The sequence below is a fragment of the Fopius arisanus genome, unplaced genomic scaffold (genome assembly GCF_000806365.1).
Source record: "Fopius arisanus strain USDA-PBARC FA_bdor unplaced genomic scaffold, ASM80636v1 scaffold00016, whole genome shotgun sequence".
NCBI lineage: Eukaryota > Metazoa > Arthropoda > Insecta > Hymenoptera > Braconidae > Fopius > Fopius arisanus.
In genome coordinates, this window is record NW_011887755.1 from 542,802 (window position 1) to 564,688 (window position 21,887).

A 21,887-nucleotide genomic window follows, 5' to 3' on the forward strand; every position below is an offset into this window, starting at 1 on the left:
GAATCTCCGCAAATCCCACCACGAGCTGCAGCTCCTGGAGCTTGTCAGGGCAAGACCCTTCGGCGAGGTGAATAAAGATTCTAATAACATTTCTCATGGATTTCGACGTTTTACTGCTTCTGGAAAACAGATAAAAGTCAAATCGCACGGTTCAGGGAATTTTTAAAGGATCTAGCTACTTCAGTACTCACTCGCGAAAATTATCCCTTGAATTCGCTGGTGAAGATAATTTTAGAAAATTTCTCTTTAATTTCTACGAATTTTTTTTTATTTCGATACTGATTTGTGATTTTTTTAAATAATCACGACGAACTGCTCCATTTAATACAGCAGCTGATGTTTGTCGACGAATACTTCAGACGTACCTGTAAAATTCAAAGAGAAACGAGAGAATGAGGAAATTTGAGAAGCTTTCAACGTCGAATGGAAGTGCTTTTGAGTTGATTTGGGGATAGCTCTCGGGTGCTCGTCGGGGAAATGAGACCCGCACGAGAAATGTGTGGAACCACCTGGTGAATTTAATTAATGATTTACTTTCCCGAAATAACCGCGTGGGAAAACAAGTTGGGGTCTCATAAATGTGAAGCCTCCACAGGTAAATCGAGCTCCAGGTGGGAATCAAATTCGAGAGGTACACTCAGTGTTTTCGATTTAATCTGATATTCGTCGGTGAAACACTTCACCGAGATACCGATGCTGTTCTCTGGATGCACCTTAATTGAGGAACTCAGGCCTGACCTTAACATTTTCACCGATAGACGTATGAATAAATAGCGAATAAATATCAAATAAATTTAATTCAAATAAATATAAAATAAAAATATAAAATATAAAATAAAAATCAAATTAAAATAAAATTAATTATCCATCGGAGTGACACTGAAACGAATCCCCTGAGACTTCTCCTACTAAATTATTTAAAACAGGTACATTCCACTTAATTTAATAATATGCAAGGAAAATTAATTATTAATAATGATTTAATTCGGTAGAATATATTTTGAATTTTGAATTCAGTGACTTCAAGTTCTTTTTCATACAAATTGAAAGACAAATTGAAAGGTATTCACTACCCAGTGAATAGCGTCGACGATTTATCCCAACTTCTTCAAGTCTGAGCTCATCTCTTCGTTTTCTGTAGTACCTCTGGATTTTCTTTTCCACCTGGAGAAGTTTGCGTTCATCTCCAGAAGATGACTTTCAGGACTGAAGCTATAACTGATCTTGAGAGAAAACTGCCGGGAGTTCATGACCCCAAGTGTTCTCACACCGACTTGAAGAGATCTTTGTGCTCCAAGATGTAGACTGGACGTACTTTTTTCACCCAACACTCATGCCCATCGCTCTCTGTCAGCCTTTCAGCCGTACACTTGCTCCACATATTCACCCATCAATAACGCAATTGAGGAACAATTGGAGCGACGATCTTCAATGAACCTCGTCAACCCCCATTGTGAGTCAGAGAAGAAAAAAAAAACAATGAGAAATTGAGAGAGGGTATGATAACGAGACTGCTATCGGTTATTCCATCGGGGGATTTTTATTAAAAATGGAAGACGGGGAAATGCCGGGGTGAACTTTCTCGTCTTTCCCGTGGTTATCATTTCACAGATGTACCACTGGCGAGTGTCTGGGGCTTTCCTTTTGACTCGATCATATCCTTCCGCCCTTCAGGATATTTTTTTTTTTTTTATGGATTCCCTTTGAGAGCCAGTGCCATCCTACCCCTCATATATTCCCACGATTTTATATCATCTGCATTATTTTGTACTTTCAGCCATCTGGAGAAGAGGAGGCTTCCGAGGAAAAATTGTCCTCCAAATATGTATTTTTCTTCCAGTCCACCAACTTCAATAAAATTTATGGAATTTTCCAGCTAGTGAATTCGAATTTCTGGTTCGTTATTTTTGAATAGCCTTTGGAAAGTGATTTTATTTATCTATGAATAAACAAATAATTGCGTTTTTAAGTTCTTGAATATTTTTGTAACAATTTATAATAAATATAGGGGATATAGGGGTGATAAAAAATAAGAGTTGTTTTGGTAATGATCAGTTCTGGTTGGGGGTGCATTGGGTAATCTTCAAGGTCACACGTCAACTCTTAGCCCTGGATTACGATGATGAATTGAAATTTACCGGATTTATCGTAGAGATTCGACTGTCGCAAAAATCTAGTTTAATCATGAAAGACGAGCGGTAACTCTCCATCGAATTCTCCATCAAATTTTCTTCAGGACGAGGGTTGAATGATGGGTGGGGATTGATGGAATGGCCGGAAAGTTGACGGTACCAGTTTCTGGGGAAGCCCCGCGTTCAAATTAAATTTGCATTCGGTAGTGGTTCCACTGAAAGCTCGTCGTCGGGGCCGCATCGGAGAAGTCCCACCAGGTATCGATTGGATTGGAATAAATAGTGCGAGTCCAGTTGAAATTCCGAATTCAGTCACTGTTCACTCGTCGAGTTATCGAGGGATAACTTCTGCGATGTCATGACAATCAACTTGACGCCCCACCCACCCATTTATATGGAATCCATAAATATATTTGCATAATTTTCACCCGACTCGGTGCAACCGAAAATTTTAGCACAAGTTTTTCCCCACCTGGCCGTCTTGATAACGAGACAGAATTACGGGTTTATCATTCAGTTGTCGGTCTCATTTGAATTGATCATTCCTAAATCTATTTCATATCTCTATTTTTTTATAATCCAGGAAAAATTATTCATGGACTTTCCATTTTTTAATTGAGTTATTCTCATCTGTGCGGGGAATATCCCCTAAAAATCCTAGAAGAATCCCTGACGCGGCAATTTTCCACTGCTGAAAAAAATTCAACTGCAGATTTAGATAAATAATAATTTCAGTGACTGCATGGGTGAATAAATATTCAATTAATTAAAAACAGTGAACGTAAACTGAAGCTGAGTGTTGATTTTGGGGTAATGGTTGACATTTACCTCTCGACGTAGAACAACCTCATGTTTATTCGAGTGACTCCTGCAGTGGGACGCATGTCGACCCGAATAATTCCCGAAAAATCTCGTGAACATGTTGAAGAAGGTCAGGGACTCCAAGTGAAGCCCTGAAATAGCATGTTAACGCATTATTATCAGCGTCCAGAAACCCACACACTAATTCACGATTTATGCGCAACAGCATTGAAGGTGTCAAGTGCTCCACCATGTATTTACTCTCCTCGGAATACCCCATTTTGCATACCAACCTGTAATATAATTATTCATGTTCGGTGGGGAATCGAGTGTCGGAGTTAACTACGTATCACGATGAGAGTAATTAACTCCGGGATTCTCCGTCACTTTGTCACCGAGACAACCCGAGCAAATGGGCATCTCCATCTGCTCCACGACCTTCCAGATCCCAACTTCCGATCACACCACAAAAAAAAAATTCATTGAACCCAAGAACACATCAAGAACAGCGCGAAACGCCCCCTTCAATTACCTCTAATTAAACGCCGCAAATTTCGTCTCATCCATTTGTTTTTTTTTTCCCTTCTTCTACTCCTTTGATCATTACTTTTTTGCCCATTCACTTGGCCGCATCCGGAAAAACGCGGCCAATGGCTCTCCCTGAGATCACCCGACGGTTTGCTGATTACGTTTTTAATGTCATCATCTAATAGGATTACCCGGAGATGAGAGAGGATACAGCCCTTTCATGGAAATAGTCTGAACCACCGACCCCTTGCAATCTTTATTCATGAGACATAATAACAGCTAGCAGTCATTATTTCACTATTTTCCCCCAGACTCCAAAATCCAAAAAAATCACCAAATATAAATAACCCACAGAAAATCTCTATTTCAATTAATTCCTATTTATTCAACTACTCACCAATAAATCCAATGAATTCCGGAGAAAAAATTCCGTGTAATTTCTGTTCCTCCCCAAGTCTCACCCTCAAAGTAATATCCAATACCCGACACATTGCAAATACAATTGAAAATAAAAAAAAAACCCCAACAGCATATTCAAATTGCCCAACAGCGTGCCAATTAAATTTTGCTGAGTGAAGGGGTAATTTTTCATCTCTCCCAGTGTCAAGCGAAATTGGGTATTAATATATGGAAACGGTTGTAGCCGCTCTGATTGGCGATTCGTTAAAACCAAGAATTCCCGTGCAGGTCATGGGTGAATATGTATGGCCCTGATCTCGTGTAATTCCGGATTTATACCTCGAAACATGAAATCGAGAGGTGGAGGTGAGGGGAGTATAATCTGCGGTCCAGCAAATCGATGATGGAGTGATCGGTGTGATGATGAGGGAAAATCCTCTTTTCCCTCGTTTCCCCCTTTGGCCGTTGTTCTTAGAGTTTTTCATAGTTTCTTCAGTTGGGCATCACAAAAATAGCCACATCCATCACCTCCTGGGGATATTACCGATAATCATCGCATTCATCACGATTTACCGTCATAAAAGCCTCGGCCATTGGGGACTGGCAATCCAGGCGGAGTTGAAATAATTTTATTCACCGGTTATGACGCAATAAAGTAGCAAAAGGTATATGCATGAATTTATTCCTTTTATCATTAGTCATTAAAGCTCTGGAGCTGACATAACGTCGAGTGGATGGGTCTGCACCCAATGAGCGAAATAATACGATAAATAATGCAATTCTCCTCTCAAAACAATCGTTAATCGTGAATGCACGAGACCGCAGACCAAATGTTACCGATTTATTGTCTATCGTTGGTATTTTTCAATAGTCACGTGGAGCAATGAAGGTCGCGAATGGAAGTATCCCGAGGATAATAAACCAACGAAATATCCGCAATATCGATTATGGGAGTAATTCATTCGACAATTATCAACATTGTTGCTGGCAAATCCGATGTAATTCCATTGTGAGGACAGTGAACAATGTGAAACAATGTGTCAAGACTCTGGGCTCGAGTGCATTAATACCTATAATCTGAAAATCACCATTTCATTGTTCAAGCACGTAATGCAATTTCCCTTTGGCCGACATTTTACGAGAGCTCTCAGGAATTTTTGGCAAAATGGAAATTCGCTATTTACCCAGATAGCACAAGTCTCATTATTCCCGCAATAAACACGTTCATGAATAATTTATAAATAATCAATTAATGAGCAAGTGAAATAAATTGGTTTTGGAGGAATTGAGGGGAGACTTTGGACTCTCGATTGTTCTGCATCTGATTGCCTCAACGAATTTTCGTTGTCATGTATTTTTCTTTCAGTGGATAATAGCCCGCACCAATGGCCTGGGTGCAATTCAAGATTGGATTAACGTCTGAATGGGGATAACTCGATGAATGATTCTATAGGAGTTTCGTGTCGGTGCGTAAATTGAGCAAATTACTGAAGAATGCCCTTTCGGTGTTGCCCCAGCCCCTATACACCAGCCGATTTAACGCTCCCAGAGGCTCTCACCTCGGCATCACCCACAGGAGCTATTTTTACGGTCATTTTCACCATGGCCTCATCAACAGCCCCAGCATCGCATTTACCAACCCGAAATGATGGAAGCAATAAATTCAAACTCATGGAATTTCTTCGCGAATTCAAATAATATTAATATAATTTAATACATAAATAAAAATAATGAATAAAATCATCTCGTCTTGACTTGAACTTTAAGGATGACCTCGCCTCTATTTAACACATAATTTTTCGTTCAATTAAATCGTAATTAACGAGGGACTACCTAGTAGGGTTTTTTTTATTCCGAGTCACCTGTAGTGTGGAAACTTCTCCGAGAGTCGATGATAAATTGACAGATGAAGAAATCACAGAAGTGATGAAATAAATAAATTGGTGAATTGGTGAAGTGATAGCCAGTGGTGACAGAAAATTTCATGAGTTTATCTCGAAATTGAATTAGTAATTCCCGGGCATTGAATAGACGAGTCACGAGATGATTGAATGATGAATCAGAATATTTTTCAAGGGGAGATGAGAGCCACTGAGTTCCGCAGTGGACAACTGGTGGTAATTACATCCAGGGAATGAATGTAGTGAAGGATGGATTAGAAAGTGAGAGGGCACCCGGGGGAACACGCATCGGTGGACCCTTGTCTTGGGATCAAGCACCAGTTGGTCTTCAAGAACTCGTGGATTTCACTCGACGACATTTGCTCCCCAAGTCCATCGATTTTAATAACAAATTGTTCAGTTATATCAGTTCAACATCAAAATGTCATCTCGATGGCACAGTGTTCTCGTGTTTGGTAAGAAAATATTCCAGTGATATTTCCTTTTACTAATTTATGGTGCAGTGGATTTATCCTCGAATCATGAGAATCATTTTATTTGTTTATATATTTTTTTTTTCACGTGCTAATCTACTGGACTTAATGAGTGCGTGCAGATTGCCTGGGGGAGGTTTTTATCCACTGGCCGACTTGCCCTTTAACACGCAATGTAATTTTTGCATTGATGTTATCGATAAACGGAGTCCTGGAAGGGTGGGATATTCATGAGAAAGGGTGATTGTAAAAATAGAGAAGGATTTGCTTTTACATTTTTCTCGTTGTAATGGAAAAAAAGGTTGGAGCAGACAGCAAGTCATAACTCAAATAAAGTACTTCCTCTTCTATTCTGATATGTCTTATCTATTTCCGCAATGACACCCGACTTTTATACAAGATTTTTCCACACGGAAGAAAGATATTAAAAATTATTGTTATATTATTTATATTTTCTTTATATTTTCTTTAAAAAATCAGTACAGACTGCATTACAATTTTAAAAAATGTGAAATTGGAAAGTGAATAATTAAAATTAAATTGATCCCTTGGAAAAATTGAAGATAAAATTCTCATTCGTTGTAATCCCCTTGGGGAATTTCATTGAGTCTCGCCACGAACATATGCAAAAGCACTTATTTGGAATAAAAAAAGAGAGCTCTAGAAATTCGTGATAATCAAATGGAAGCGATCATGCAACGTGCGGTAACAATTGTGGTACGACATTCGCACGAAACCAACTGCCCCATTAAATTTTAACCCCAACTCGAAACACAGTTTTCCCCCTTGAATTTCCAACGCAGTCCACCATCCATCAATTCATCGGGAAATTAAAAAGGAAGAGAAAAAAAAAATGTATATCCAAACATCTCCGGACGCAGTGCATCCCCAGTGACACACAGAGCAATCCCGTGAAAAATGTTTTTCAATCGGAAACAAACGGTTTTCCCCCCGGAATCAATGCGAACTTTCGGGTGACACAATTTTTCTCCTCCCATTTTTTTCCTCCCCTCAAATCCCTTCATTTGAAATTCAAATTTTGTGGGGGAGAATTTTAATGACGTCTCGTTTCCTTTACAAATTTTATTCCTCTGGTCCCATCTAACGCCCCAACCCGGATTTTTGGCGTTCTCCAAGAGGTAACCGAGTGAGGAAGGAGAAAAAAGTCAGGGTTATTGGTCTCGTTGTTTAACCAGAGCTTCGAGTTCCTAATGCCGCTGTAATTGGAGCTCTCAATTTGGGGTAAAAGTCCCAGGGGTGACAAAAGACCCCTTGCCACTCCATCGGATTTATTGCTCCGCTGGTACTCACCTAGACGATTCCTCAGGATTTCATTAACTTTATGGAAAAACTCCATTACTACATGCCCTGAATTTTTTCTTCCCCTTTTTTCGTTCAAGGAATCTGGATCTCATCATCCTGGAGTTTTAATAGTGCCCAAACGACGGCGAGGACTTACCAGAATAAAACAGTCGTTCTTCCCTGCCATGTGGACAGCCTCGGTAAGTGATGATGACACTCTATTTATTCACTTGACTGTTGTTCAATAAATATTTATGAAGAATTCTCTATTTTTAATTCACCGAAATTCTCTTGAATCATTAAATACCAATGTAATGATTTTTTTCCCTCCGTAACTCTAACTTTTTTGTTGCTCTTTATGTTTATCCTTCTGAGAGACGCGTCAATCCCCCGGGGGAAATGAAAGCTCTGGTGGAGGGTTCCGCAGTCCCTGGAGGGTAGTTTCCTCGTCGTCGACGTAGGCTGAAACGTCCTCGACTATTTGCATTTCATTCTTTATTTCGCTCCAATCATTTGCACGTACGAGAATACTCAAGAAGATGGAGTCCTTCTCGAGAAATCCTGGGGGGATAATCAATTTCCGGGTGTTAAATTTTTCTATTAATTTTTTATCAACCCAGTGAAATGGAGAATGACTCAAAATTACTCAATCCCGAGTACCAATCGATCTTACGTGCACTATAAAATTTGTTTTCCTCCACTTTACGAGTTTCTTTGGACGTGAATATTAGAGACTTGAAATAAAAATTCGTTTCCCATGATTTGTCATCCTGAAATTGTGAAAAATTGTAAAGAGTCCTTGAACATATACTCCAGGTGTACCGACAACAGTGAGATGGTGGAAAGACGACCGTCAACTTGCGGACAGTGGTGACCCAAACTTTGTACTTGACCCTAGGGTAAAGATGTGGGACAACATGAGCCTGGAGATATCCCAAGTGCAGCCCGAGGATTCTGGTGAATACGTGTGCCAAGCAACGAGGCCATCGTCCTGGGGACACGTCACACAGGTCCACGCGATCGAAGTTATGTGTAAGCTACTTCTGAAAATCGAGTTCTGATGACAACTGATACGTATACCATACCCTCCCACGGGTATGAAATTCGAGACGAGTGTCTGAATTTTTATCCTTCAATTCTCCCTTGGAATTCCACTTTGCACTTGTCTTCTCTGAACCATGACACCTTTCGTGGATATTCAATGGGCCGCAGGGGCTCTCTTGTTTTACCACTGCATTTGATTTTCTGTCTCGATAGATCCCCCGAGTGTGCATTCCGTGCCAGAAGCTGGAGAGCTCGAGGTGAACCTCGGGGATGAGGTGGAAATTGCCTGTATTGCTAAAGGAGTTCCTTATCCTAGTATTTCTTGGAGGATGAAGGTGACTACTGCATTTATATTAGATCTAAGGAAATTAAAAGATTCTGAAATAACAAATAATAAAAAAAAATCTTCATGCGAATTTATTTAGGAAATTTATTAGGAAATTAATTATCCCACTTTATGATTTTCATGGGGATTATTTTTCATAGGACGAGGAGATGAAGCTGTTGGACGAGAGATCGAAATTGCGGTTTCCAGCAGACAATCGAAGCTTGTCCGGTCGATACACCTGCGTTGCTGACAATGGGGTCGGTGACCCCGCGACTGCCGCCATAGAACTTCGCATTCGTTGTAAGTCCTCAGTGATAATCTGATCAATAATCAGATAATCAATCTATCCTCTCAATTAACAAAAAAATTTCTACAAAACCTCTCACCTCCTCTCAACCCTCTTAATCCCCAAATTCCACTTAATTCCCTCCAGAACTCTAAAAAATAATTAATTTCCCTATTCTTTCTGCTCGATTTTCCCCGTTATTCACAACAAAACACAAGATAAATAAATAAAAAAAAATTGGTCAAGAGCTCGCACAGCAAATCAATATCTATTATTATTTCTCGATAGACAACTGCATAAGTCTGCACAATTTTTACAATTAATCTCTCGAATTAAAATCGGTTATTCGATTTGACCCGGGCGAGTTAATCCTGAGGTCAACTCAACACGTGGGGCCAGCCATTTAATTGACCAGGAAGTAATCATACAAAACCACGTGTGAGAGTACACAGTGGGTGAAATTCGCAATTACAAATTCCATTTTCGAGCCAGTGCATGCAGCCACTGTCTGATGAATGACATCAGTCAATTGTCTCAAAGTAAAACTTATTTAATTATACCACTGGATAAACCCCATAAAATACATAAAACACATAAAAAAAAAATTACGAATATGGATAATCGATATTGACCTGAAAAAATATCTGAGCCTTCATTTTCCATAATTATCCTGTAATTACCGCCACCCTGATGAAAATCTTAATGGAAATCCGAGTGATATCAGGGAATGCCCTCAATGTTAATCGCCTCACTCTAGATAAACCGGAGATTGAGCCGAAGAAGAGTTGGATACACGCGGCCCCGGGGATGAGGGTACAGCTGGATTGCAGGGTGAGTGCATGGCCGGAGGCCCTGATAGATTGGTACTTCGAGGGTGAGAAAATTCACTTCTCATCAAGAATTGTCAAGCACACTGCGGACCAAGTGCACAGTCTCATCATCAGAAATGTCAGGGCAACCGACTACGGCTACTACCAGTGCAAAGCCTCCAATAATCTCGGTGTGACCGAAGCACCGATTGAGCTATCAGGTATTGCCAATGCCGCTTTCTTCAAAGAGGCCAATCCCATGTCGCGAAATGCTTACAATTTCATCTGGGAAGTGGATAGCTACAGTCCAATCATCGAGTACCAATTCTGGTTTCGCAAGTATTGGGTTCGTTTCTCGATTTTCTCTATCTTCTCCATTCACTTGACTTCAGCTTCTGCTATAAACGATTAGACGAGCTAGACAATTTCGATATCATGTCAATTTCGTGTGAAATATTTCAATTTTAGTTGGAGTTCAGTTCGTTATGATTGATAGTAATTGAATCAAGATTAAATTAATAAAATAAAATGATGATATGATTGGAAATAATTGAATTACATATTGAATTGATGGTGAGGAAAATTTTTCAACATTAAACCCGCATTAAACTTTTTCATCAGCCTTCGGAGCGTCATGACTGGCACAAGCTCTTCATCCCAAGCGGAAGTGAAGCGATTGGACCACTCCATTCTAAGTGTTTTAATCTCACGGGATTAGCTCCAGCTACGTACTACGAGGCACTCGTTTTAGCCAGAAACCGCTACGGATGGAGTAAACCCTCCAAGGTACAGAGATTCTCTACCGAGGGTGCACGTAAGTATCACAATGACTTTTATTAATTTAAAAACTTATTTCCCTCGGATCACCAGTCGCCATTGTTATTATCAATCTTCCTTCCTCTTTGCTAGCTCCTCACAAAGAGCATTATAAGGTCGTCGAGGTGTACAGCGAGTCAGCACCAGGTAATTCATTTTACTGCAATTTTCCTATTTTTCATTGCCCACATATTAAATAACAATTCTCCCCTGTTCTTCGTTTTTATCAATAAATTTTGATCGATCTTGAGATTTATTGAGAGAATTTCGTAATTTTCGAGGTAAATACGATTTAAATATTCAGAAATTAAATGATAATTTTAAATTGTTTGACAATGTGCAGTAATTACGGATAATTATGTTTTAGCTGTGGTCTTGGGCAGTCCAGCACTCCAGCAGTCGCTATCAGAATCAAATGGTGCATCCACCAGAAAAATCCTCCCAAGTCTGATAATCTTAATCTCCACGTTAAGATACCTAACAACAACGTAATGTTGAATCCTTGATGGGCCCGTTCTATGCAAAAATCATTAATCCTTCGATAATCCACTCGAGTTTTATTTATTACGACCTAAAAATTGTACAGTAGGTGATAAGTCGATTGAGTGGCTCCCATTCCTCTCTATCATCAGTTTTGTGCGTGAGGACAATAGAATAATATTGAATGACATACGATTTTGTTGACTCGAGTGACTCATTGTTTTCCATTGTCTCCCCCATTGTATTTATTTGAAATGACTTTACTATTGAGGAATTCCTTTCGAGAAACAACGCGGAGTAAACACCGGAGTTTCTTATTTTATTCAAGATCTCTGCCCTCGAAATTCACTCGACAGTTGGAGAAATGCAATTATTGGTGGGTCAATGAAGCTCCAATGCCCCCGGCGATCGACGGATACCCAGAGAAAGCTCGAAATTAAATTGTGGTGAAGACTTGTCAATCACCAAGTATAATTTTCAAATGAATTTAACGCCTAAATCGCTGCCATTACGATAATAATAATAAATGATTTTTTGTTGGTTTGTGATTTTTCTTATTCATCGACTGCATGACTTCCATTTTGTAAATTGTTGCAATCTTTTACAATTATTATTACCTTATTACAATAATAATAGTACATCATTAATCATATCAGACAGATTCACGCCAACGACCGCAGTATGAGAAAAAGAGGATAGCTCATTGCAATTGTATCTTTATTTCATTGAATGTTTCTTCTGGTACTGATAAATGTGCTTTTCCATTTTAAATGTGAAAAAGCCTTCGATCACTGTTGGCCTCTGACATCATCATGACTAATACGTTTAGCGCGAAATATCTAATAATCAGTTTTTTTTTCCATTTAATTCATTACTTTAAGTGAAAAATTGTGTAAAAAGATGAACCTCCGAACGCGATGTGACACGAGCATTTTTTGGTCTGCTCTGGGAAGGGAGATGTACCCGTTCGAATCCACGCTTTCATTTTTCAATATTTTTTTTTGCCTTTTTTCCGCTTTTTTTTCTTTATCGTCGTTCTTTTTCTTGTAGTAGTAGCTTTTGAGGGGAGGATGTTCCCGGAATACTTTTAATTCCTGTCGGTGGCACGGAGTTTCTCCTCGACAGCCTCCTCAGAGGCCTCCGAGAGATCCGTCGCCTGAATGTACTTCTGTACACCAACGAGGGACTTCTTAAGTGCATCGAATGAGCTCGAGTACAACATCTTCTTCTTCACCTTTGCTGTGTCGGGACACCACGACATCAGGAACAATTTTTGTTTTTTGGAAGCCTGAGGAAAAGTCGTTTCATTATTCGTTTGCTTGATAACACTAGATTAAAATTTTTTCAATCGAAAATCACTTCATAAATAATTCAATAGTAATAATTAATTGCGCAATGTTCCTCGGAAGGAAGAGTCCAAGGTGAAAGTGCTCACCTCAGAGGTGCCTTGACATTGATGAGTATACTCGAAGTCAAAAAGTCCATAACGGCATTCGCCACTGCCCCCTTTCTGCAGATCCTCGAGGAAGTTGTCGTAGGCAGCATCACGGGGTCCAATGACCTCAACATCAATCTGCTTCTCGTCCTTGATATAAAAGATAACATACCGATGTTTCTTGTCCTTCTTAATTTCATCGTACGTCGTCTTGCAGATGTCAGCTACAGTAACTCCGGATGCCTAAAAAATTTCCCCGAAAAATCATGAAAATTCATTATAAAAATTAAAAAAATGCAGGTCAAAGTCATCGCTCACTGTAATGGCTGAGCCCCCCCCTGTTTTTCCCGACCCCAAAAACAAGTGAGCAGTCGACCCTGATATCCCGTTTTAATCAACGCTCCATAAACCCCCAGTTTTTACTCCTGTTTTCAATCGGACAGCGGTCGACGTACACCTCCGGAACGTGCCACGTGTCCAAGTGCGCCGACGGATAACTTTAGAATTGGATCTGACTGCCCTCCCATTTAGTTTATACGCGCGTGGGAAGAATTATTTTAGTGTCCCCTGGTATCGCTAACCAGGAGCCCACCATTCTAGTCTAGTCACGGAGAGGAGCAACCACGCGAACTCACCATTCGATCAATTAAAAGATACCACGAGGGCCAGAGATTAATCCTCAACTCCATCAATTTTCAATTGCTTTCAATAAAAACAACCGGCCAGAGGATGTTAACTTCTCTCGTGTCATCCATCATCTGCTGAGATTTATCTATTCCCGCAAAATTATGTAACATTCAGCATGTTTACTCATTTTTTTTATGAAAACTCGGTCAAGCTAAAAATCACGTAGAGCTGCATCACCAATAGGCGCCCATCCAACTCTAATACTCATCAGAAAATGTCGCACTCTCTACATATGGGGCATTCCAGGCCAACATTTTTTATAAACGTCAATCGATATGTTGAATCGAGTATACTATATAAATAACGCTGAAAAAAATAATAATAAAAAAGTCAGTGAATAAAAATCTCCAGAGAGCAATCATTAATCATTTCGTTGATCATTCAAACACTTTGGGGAGCATAATAAATTGCTTGTTAATCATTTTATTTTTTATCTATCAAGTAGTTTTAGTAAGGAAATTTATTTTCGCGTATTCTCGTCAGGAATGTTGAAGCCCGGAATGAAAGAAATTGCGTGTGTCAGAGTAGATGAGCGGCTTATCGACGTGTGATAATCGATAAAAATAAAACCTCTTGATTCCTTCAAAAAAATCCCAATGGCAATGTGTCAATAGATAACCAACAGACGATATAATCCCTTGAATTTCCATTTATAGTTTTATTTATTACTAGAGGCCCACTTATATCCGTCTGACGATGGAAAAAGAGAACAGGATTTCCCTACTGTGGTTTGCCATCCGAATTGCAAAATAAAAAGGTTTACGTATTGAAGACTGCAGGTTTTTGTTACTGTATTATGGAACGCGCGCACACTAAGAATATGGGGTTGGAGGGTTGTTTGAGGTATATTTCAAAGAGTCCATTTGAATGGGGTCTGGGTTAGAAATAATACAGGGGTGGGACAAATGCTCAAATTTTTTATGACAGAGAGTACGCGGCATTTTACGGAATTACGCCAAAGTGAATCCCGGAAAATGCATGTTTTTCTTTTCTCAGGGTAAAAAATAAACGGCTGATTACCCTGCCAACGCAGAGATGTTATTTCTGCAGAATTAATATTTTCTTAAGACAAGGAATTAGTTTTGGGGATGTACTCAACAAGAACAACATTATTCACTAACTTCTGACTATCTCTCAACAAAAAGTATTACGAATTCACTGCGGACGAGAAGTTTTCATTAAATAAATCACTATTATTATTACTATTACTCATTACGTATGTTCTTTTCAATCGATAATCAATCTCATTGATCTTCACAACTCTAATTGACTGAATTGAAAAAGAAATTTAATTTAATTATTGATTGGTAATAATGGTGTCGTTAGAAAAATAGTTTTAAAAAATCAGAATCTGCCCAGTGAATGCAAGGAAAGAATTCTCGAAATTTCAAATAAATTTGAAAATGGCGTCACGCGCGCAACAAGATGAAACAGGGTGGAGGGGTTGTTTGAGATAAATTCAACGAAGAGATTGGGATGAGAGACCGGAGTGTGGTCGATCGATATGTGCGTCGTCAATGGGGGGATGAAGGGCCAGAGCAAAAGCTCCCTCTACGTCAAAACTACCAAGGTCATCCAGAACATGATTCGTAATGGAGTGCATTCGTATTCTACAAATCCGTGAAAAAGAAAAAAAAAACTAACAAGATCAATGGCCTTCCCTTCATGACCCTGCGGTAACGAGCAGTAGTCACCGGCAGTTGACGATAGCCAGGATGCTGACAACTAGTCAGACCTTGAGAATCACTGACCATTGAATTCAATATCTCTGTCTTGCTCGAGAGAGCTGCACCATTCATTTACAATAGAAATCACTGTCCATTGACTGAATGGTGTTCGTGTCATAATTGCCGCTGATTATCGATGATTATTGATAATTATTTACAATCACTCGTGATTAACGGATTTGTCCAGAGGTGACTAGAGCCCTCCGTGGAGTTTCTGCAACATTTCCAATGAATAGAATCGTCTGGATATCTCCAATTTCATACGCCCTCCAGTCATTTCAAGAAGTTTCAACTCCTCGAATGGTTTGCCAACTCCTAGGACTTGGATTGCATCCCAGACACATGCGATTGTCATTTCAATCGATAAATGCATTATAACGTAAGGCACTTCAAGTTTATCTCCACACGGAGATACCCAGGAAAGTACAATGCTCCTGGTATTAAAAATCTGGAATTGAGGAATTCGCCATGCACATACCTAGAGTGATTTTTTTTTTGTCGTCAGCTGGGGTGATCCAGCAGTTGGCCAGACAAAATTTGTGGAGAATTTTTGAGAGTCGAAAAATGTACGTTATAAACGCCATTGAGAGGTGTCGTCTCGTCAGTGAAAAGCACGACGACATTGAGGGGAGGGGAAAGAACCGAGAGAGAGTGTATAAATATTCGTCGGGTATCGGATGGAGGAGTCCGAAAAGAGCCGGCGAAGAAGAGCCATGAGACTGAGACAGACTGAAATGAAACAGAACGAGACAGAGTGATTCCACCGTTGGCGAACGCGTGTGCGAGAGACCGAGATACCAAGAGAGAGAAAAGGGGTACCCCTTGAATTGGCCACGTAATGCCGGCAACTGAAATATAATTCTAACCGGGAGAGTGCAACGATGCGTCTAGCCTTGATATTCCAGTGCTCTCCTTCGAATTATCCCAGGCCATACAAGATTATTAGAGGGAAAAAATGAAAAAAAAAAAAAATGAGAGAAAGAAAAAGACCGCACGACTGGAGGAAGTGAGAGAGAATAGCGATTAAAATCGAATGGTGCACGGACTAGAGACAGAAGCGGATAATCGTGATCTGTCAATCGTTGGCTTTTCTCTAGAAATCCCTGAAAATAAGTGATTCACGCCCGTTAGCTTCCTGGAAAGGACGAGTACGGCACTCCCTTGACAACGACGTTGTTTCACGATTGGAGCAGTGACGGTTGAACCATGAAAACCCCAGTGACTCCCTCACGGCATGTGCAAGCCCCGGATCACCAATAATCCCATCAAATGCTCGTCAGAACGGCGAATCAATTGTTGAAAAAAATCTGATATTTCAACAATGAATGAAAAGAAAAGGGAAAAAAATGTGCTATCGAGTCGTGAGTGCCGGGGGGGAACAGAAATGGCGACTGGCGCGTCCGCCTCCTCTCCTCGCCATAACCACAAAAGTTGTTGCGTGCCGGGAGGAACCAAAATTCCCCCATTGCCCCCCTTGTCCCTCCCCCTCATTTCACACCTCAATCACAATTTTCCACGAATTTAAACTGTACAATGTGTATTCGTATTAATGAATCATATTTACCATTTTTAACTAGCAGTCAAAGCCAAGGAGAAACGAGTAAACAAGCACTACCAACACTTCCCACTGGTAATCTCTCGACTGTGGTAGAACTGGATACCTCGGGTATGTGTCCAGTTGGGGGTCGCGTACACCAACGACGAGGAAGGGAGGATCCTCTGTAGATGCCTTTCTGCTGGCGCACAGTTTTACTGTTAATGTATCATTACGCGTGCGCGCGCATACGTCATACGGATAATCCCATTGGTCGATTCCAATGGCCTACCACTATCGCCGGTTATTCAGGGATTTCGTTCAATTTTCATTTAACTACTATCCCAGCTATTCCCTCGATTTTTTTTATCTATTAAAATTTCCAGAGATAGCCTCGTCTTCGGGGACTCATCGTTGATGATTTTCCGGTGAATGTCACTGGGGAAAATGGTCATTTATGGTGATGCCGGTATGGACTAATTTTCACGCGTAGTTGGGGCGTCATGCGGCCCAACCGGTGGCTTTATGTAAACGCTATTTTTGAACGGTACCATCCCTTCGACAACCGCTCATTTTAATTCAACGATCGTTCACTATTTTTTTTATTATCAATTATCGGGTCTCTGGGTATAGGTTCGTCTCATATTTTGTAATGGAATCTCTTGAGCTCATTGGTTACATGTAAAAAGCCAGTGAATTAGGCGAAATTAGTCATCGGGCATGACGTGCCAGCGGTGCCTCGACCAATGGGGTGACGGGACGTGGGGAAATTGCCTTATATGGGCAGTGGAAGTACACCCGAGAGAAAGAGAGAGAGATGGATTATTTCCTCGGTACAATTCGACTATTTACGAGACAAGACGCGCGCGCATACACAAATGGATCGAAGTGCCACTGTTTTCGTTTATTTTTTTTTTTTAAATTCAATGCACACCTTTTCGATTGGAATGGGTGATGAGGATTTTTCAACACCATTAATCAGAGTCATTGTCTTCGAAGATTCTAATTTAATGTCATAATACAATTATATTTATTATTGATACATAAATTATTCTGATGTATTCGTATTCTATAGCCAAGGAATTCAGCGTTTATGTCTCATGATTTTACTTATTTACATGCTTCTTTATATACAAATATTTCGTTCCTTGAACATTTCAACCATCTGAACTTTTGTGGTTTGCCGTGGTAATTATACTCACGCATTTGTTCGATTACTTATCGACTACTGCACCCCTCGAATGATTAATTATCAATGGACCTGTCGGCTTCACACTCTTAATACTGCAACCATCAGCGCATCCCTATAATTTAAGTAACTTAAAATAAAATAAAATCAAATTAACGCACACGTCAACCTAAAATTGTTTTTGTATTACAACATACAAGAATGTTCATCTAATACGAATTACAGCTAATTAATAAAAGATGAGAGACGAGTACAATCGCACGTTTTATTCCTACATTGATCGTAGAAATCAATTTGAGTCTCAGACTATTCATTTCTCCAGCCACTCTCTTCATCCAATATTCTATTTTACTGAGAAACCCTGCAGGTCGGCCAAGTCAACAGATATTGAAAATATTGAGCGAAAGATTTTATCAAGCATGTGTAAAATAGGTAACTTGGCTCGCACTCGTAACGCCAACATCATCGTAAATTCATCTCGTACTATATACATAATCTTTTGGCAAAGAGACGAGTGATTTCGAGTGTTCATTCGACTCTGAATTAATAAATGAAAAATCAATGACATTAACTTGATAAAGAGATACGTGGAACTCAAATATTCACGTGAGACGAAGATGATGAATATATGTCGCATTTTCTATCTCGTCTCGAAGATACGCCAAGTTTTTTTCTGGTATTAATACCTATGTCGTACCGTCATGCGAAAATACAGTTGCGAAAAGTAAATCGTTTATAAACTTGTGCTTGATTATAGAGGTGAGAGCAGTGTTAGATGAGGCCACGTTTTTTCTTGTAGTCCTCGAGGTTCAGTGATCTTCGAGGGCCAGTATCTTTGATACGACTCACGGGTTTTGGGAGAACCATCACAGGATTGCCTGGAAAATAAATCACAGATCAATTAATCATGACTAGATAAACCAAATAACTCCACTATAAAAGATTTAGTAATAACAAAACTGATTTTTTTTTTAAATGATGAAGTAATAGCATTTGATTGAAAAAGAATACTCACTTGGAACAGGTACTTCCAAATCTATCGTAATATCGAAATTATGGGCATTGAAAAGGTCCTCAATGGTCGGTTTCTTAGGTGCCTCCCGTCCATTCTCCTTATTATTAACAACGGCATCCTTAACGGGGACAACAGTCTTGTCACTCACAACCATAGGTGCAGCCTCTTCTTCCTCAGGTTTATAATTCATTCTGGGTTTTGTGCTTCTTCTGGTAAAGGGATCATCGATCTTTTTCCCCTTGTTTGCCTTGAATTCTTCCATGATGGCCTTCTCAGCCTCCTCGACATTTTTCTTCCTATTCCTATCATTGATATAGGAAATACTGGAGATAGTGGCGGTCCTCATTTTGTCAAGCTGCGAGGCCCTCTCCTCTAGCTCACTCAATTCGAGATTGAGTCTGGAAGCAGTGGTGTCATCGCCCCTGCAGTTGGCAGCATCCCTCTCCCTCATGAGTTGAGCCTTCTTCATGGCATAATTATAAGGAGTCGACTTGAACCTGCCTTTCTCCTTCACGATCTTCTCGATGTCCTCCTCCTTGAATTCGTAGACAAGTGCCTCCTTGATGTCTTTTAACTTGCTATCAATCTCATCAGAAGTTGGCAGAGAAATTCCCTGGAGGGCACAGGTTTCCCTCCACTTGAAGAATTCGGAATCAGTAAATTCCTGATTAGAAATGAACTCAAGCCTGAAGACTCTCTCCTGAGCTCCATGTCTGAGCTTCAATCCCTTGTTTGTCCTAGTGTTGCCAAGCTGATAGATCTTTCCAGTTTCGCAGACACCACTGATTTCAGCAACTCTATAGACAGGCTTGCCGTTATTATTTCCAATGCCAATCCTGACGAAACAGCCTATTACCACTCTATCGAAGAAAGGAAGATGCACAAACTGCTCCATTTTGTGCCTGGACAATCGAACCTTGTTGAGTTCATCCTTTGTGTTGACGTAGAGTGGTTTCTTGGGCTTGACTTTAGCGGATGCGACAGACTTCTTGTCTCCATCGGAGTCGGAGTCTCGGCTGTCACTGGATGAGGATCGACGAGCTGCAGTTGCCTTGGGGGCCTCCTCTTCGGGCTCGCTATCCGACGATCCACTGTCGTCTGAATAAATATCAGAAGCCTTGAGCTTTGTCTTGCTGCCCCCCTTGTGATCATCATCGAGCTCCTCCTCGTCATCCTTCGACTGAGCCTGTTGCTGCTCAATCCTCGCCTTCTCCTTCTCCTCACGCTCCCTCCTCTCCTCCCTCCGAGCTTTCAACAGAGCCATTGCATTTGACTTCTTGTCCTGCTTCTCCTCAATAGTCTTTTTACGATCCTTGGAGCGCTCCTTGGGATCAGGCGCCCTCTCGTACTTTTTCTCGTCCTGACTCTTCTCCTTCTTCTTGAACTCCTTCATCTTTCGCTGCTCCTGCTTCCTCGCCATACGCAACTTCTTCTCGATTTCAAATCTCTTCTTCATGGCCTCTCGCTGCTCCACTCGTTTGTAAATCTCCTGCTCCCGTTCCTTCTCAGTCATTTCGGCCAGACGAGCTCGATCCTCAGCGTCTCCCATGAGATCGTCGTCGTAGCCATCATTGAACGACGCCTGACTCGAGTCAGAACCGCTGGGGTAAGAGTCTGATACCTCCCCTGGTGCAATTAATTTTCCATTGATTAACAATTAATTCAATGTGATTCAGTAGTTAAAAGTAACAAGTTGACTTGTCTTTCATTTATTCCTTGCTAAATAAAATTCAATTCCGTCGACAATGTAACAAATTATAAATTGCGAAACTTCATATTGGAATTATTGTTCGAAAATACATACCCTCTTCAGGTTCTGACATCTTGGCAGTCTCATCTTCACTACCGCTGTCCTCAGAACTGGAGTTTGTCACTTTCCTCTTATTTCGTTTGTCCTGGAGAACAAACGATGAGCACAAAAATAACAAATCAATCCACTCCAATGAATTCCTCAAGACGCATCAATTATTTTCACCAGCTTAATTGTCATTATTTTGATGAACCCAACGCAATATTAAATTATTTCAATCACATCTGAAGCTCTGCATGAGACAAATTGAAGATGTAGACGTTGGGATTCTCGTCTTTGTAATCGTCCCAAGGTCTAGGACTACCTTCAAGGTTACCGTGATATATTTTCAAAATATTTTCAATGCTCTTGAGAATATTATGAACATACATTGAATAATGCTATTAAGATTGATGAGAATGGCGTATGCAGGTGTCATGAGAAAATTGAAAAATTTCCTTTGTTTTGTTTGCCAAACAATTGAGGTTAGTTACTCACATTTTCTAAGTCACTGCCGCTGTCCGAAGAGCTCTCTCCGCTGTCCGAATGGATAAGAGCTTGACGCCTTCTCTTAGGCATTTTACCAATTATTTAACCTCTACAGGCTGATTACAACAATAATTGTTATAACGAGTTAAGGGAAACCGTAGAGGACAGGAGGATTGACTTGTTGTGGTAAATTTTGAGTCTTCGAGTCTTTACATGCGCGGCGGGTAAAGCCAAACTGGGGTTGCGGCCACGAGCAAAGATTACGGGGGGAGGTGGCAAAGGTATAACCAATGAGGATTGACTAAAGTAAAGACTCACTAGTGGGGGTTTGAGTGACTCCCACCCGCATCGTAGTACCCCACCCCAAGGGAGAGAGGGTGCCACGCGCAATGGTGGGGTCGCCCCACCCGTCGGCCGACTCAGTAACTGCCTCAGTAGCAATCCGGCTGTCGGAGGGATCAGTTGACAGGGTGAATATTATTTTCTGCGTAAAAAAATTGGTTTTTGTTTTTTTTTTTTAAATTTCGAATTTTTACATTTAAGTGAATACCTCCTCCATTGTCATGCTCTTCTGATACTTTTTCAGAAATTTCGAATTTTTAAATTTCAGTGAATAGCTCCTCGATTGTCATGTTCCCCTGATACTTTTTCAAAAATTTCGAATTTTTCAATTTCCGTGAATACCTCCTCGATGGTCATGTTACCCTGATACTTTTTCAAAAA

General features: G+C 40.3%; 3 protein-coding genes across 3 annotated transcripts; 1 reads left to right on the forward strand and 2 right to left on the reverse strand.

Moving 5' to 3' along the window:
• The first annotated feature begins 5,989 nt into the window (after window positions 1–5,989).
• On the forward strand, window positions 5,990–11,721 carry LOC105263710 (limbic system-associated membrane protein). Its single transcript, XM_011300099.1, has 9 exons — window positions 5,990–6,216; window positions 7,635–7,736; window positions 8,353–8,568; window positions 8,794–8,915; window positions 9,067–9,208; window positions 9,952–10,349; window positions 10,625–10,817; window positions 10,913–10,966; window positions 11,187–11,721. The coding sequence occupies exons 1-9, from the start codon at window positions 6,183–6,185 to the stop codon at window positions 11,309–11,311; spliced, it is 1,386 nt and encodes a 461-aa protein (XP_011298401.1). The 5' UTR covers window positions 5,990–6,182; the 3' UTR covers window positions 11,312–11,721.
• A 583-nt stretch (window positions 11,722–12,304) lies between these two features.
• Window positions 12,305–16,878, reverse strand: tsr (Cofilin/actin-depolymerizing factor homolog tsr). The gene is made up of 3 exons (XM_011300100.1): window positions 16,713–16,878; window positions 12,735–12,977; window positions 12,305–12,587 (listed from the first exon to the last, which is right to left on the reverse strand). Exons 1-3 carry the CDS (start codon window positions 16,713–16,715, stop codon window positions 12,387–12,389), a joined length of 447 nt encoding a protein of 148 aa, XP_011298402.1. The 5' UTR covers window positions 16,716–16,878; the 3' UTR covers window positions 12,305–12,386.
• Window positions 16,879–17,682: 804 nt separating this feature from the next.
• Rtf1 (RNA polymerase-associated protein Rtf1) lies at window positions 17,683–21,406 on the reverse strand. Its single transcript, XM_011300101.1, has 4 exons — window positions 21,174–21,406; window positions 20,691–20,781; window positions 18,887–20,512; window positions 17,683–18,749 (listed from the first exon to the last, which is right to left on the reverse strand). The coding sequence occupies exons 1-4, from the start codon at window positions 21,252–21,254 to the stop codon at window positions 18,643–18,645; spliced, it is 1,905 nt and encodes a 634-aa protein (XP_011298403.1). The 5' UTR covers window positions 21,255–21,406; the 3' UTR covers window positions 17,683–18,642.
• Window positions 21,407–21,887: the final 481 nt, after the last annotated feature.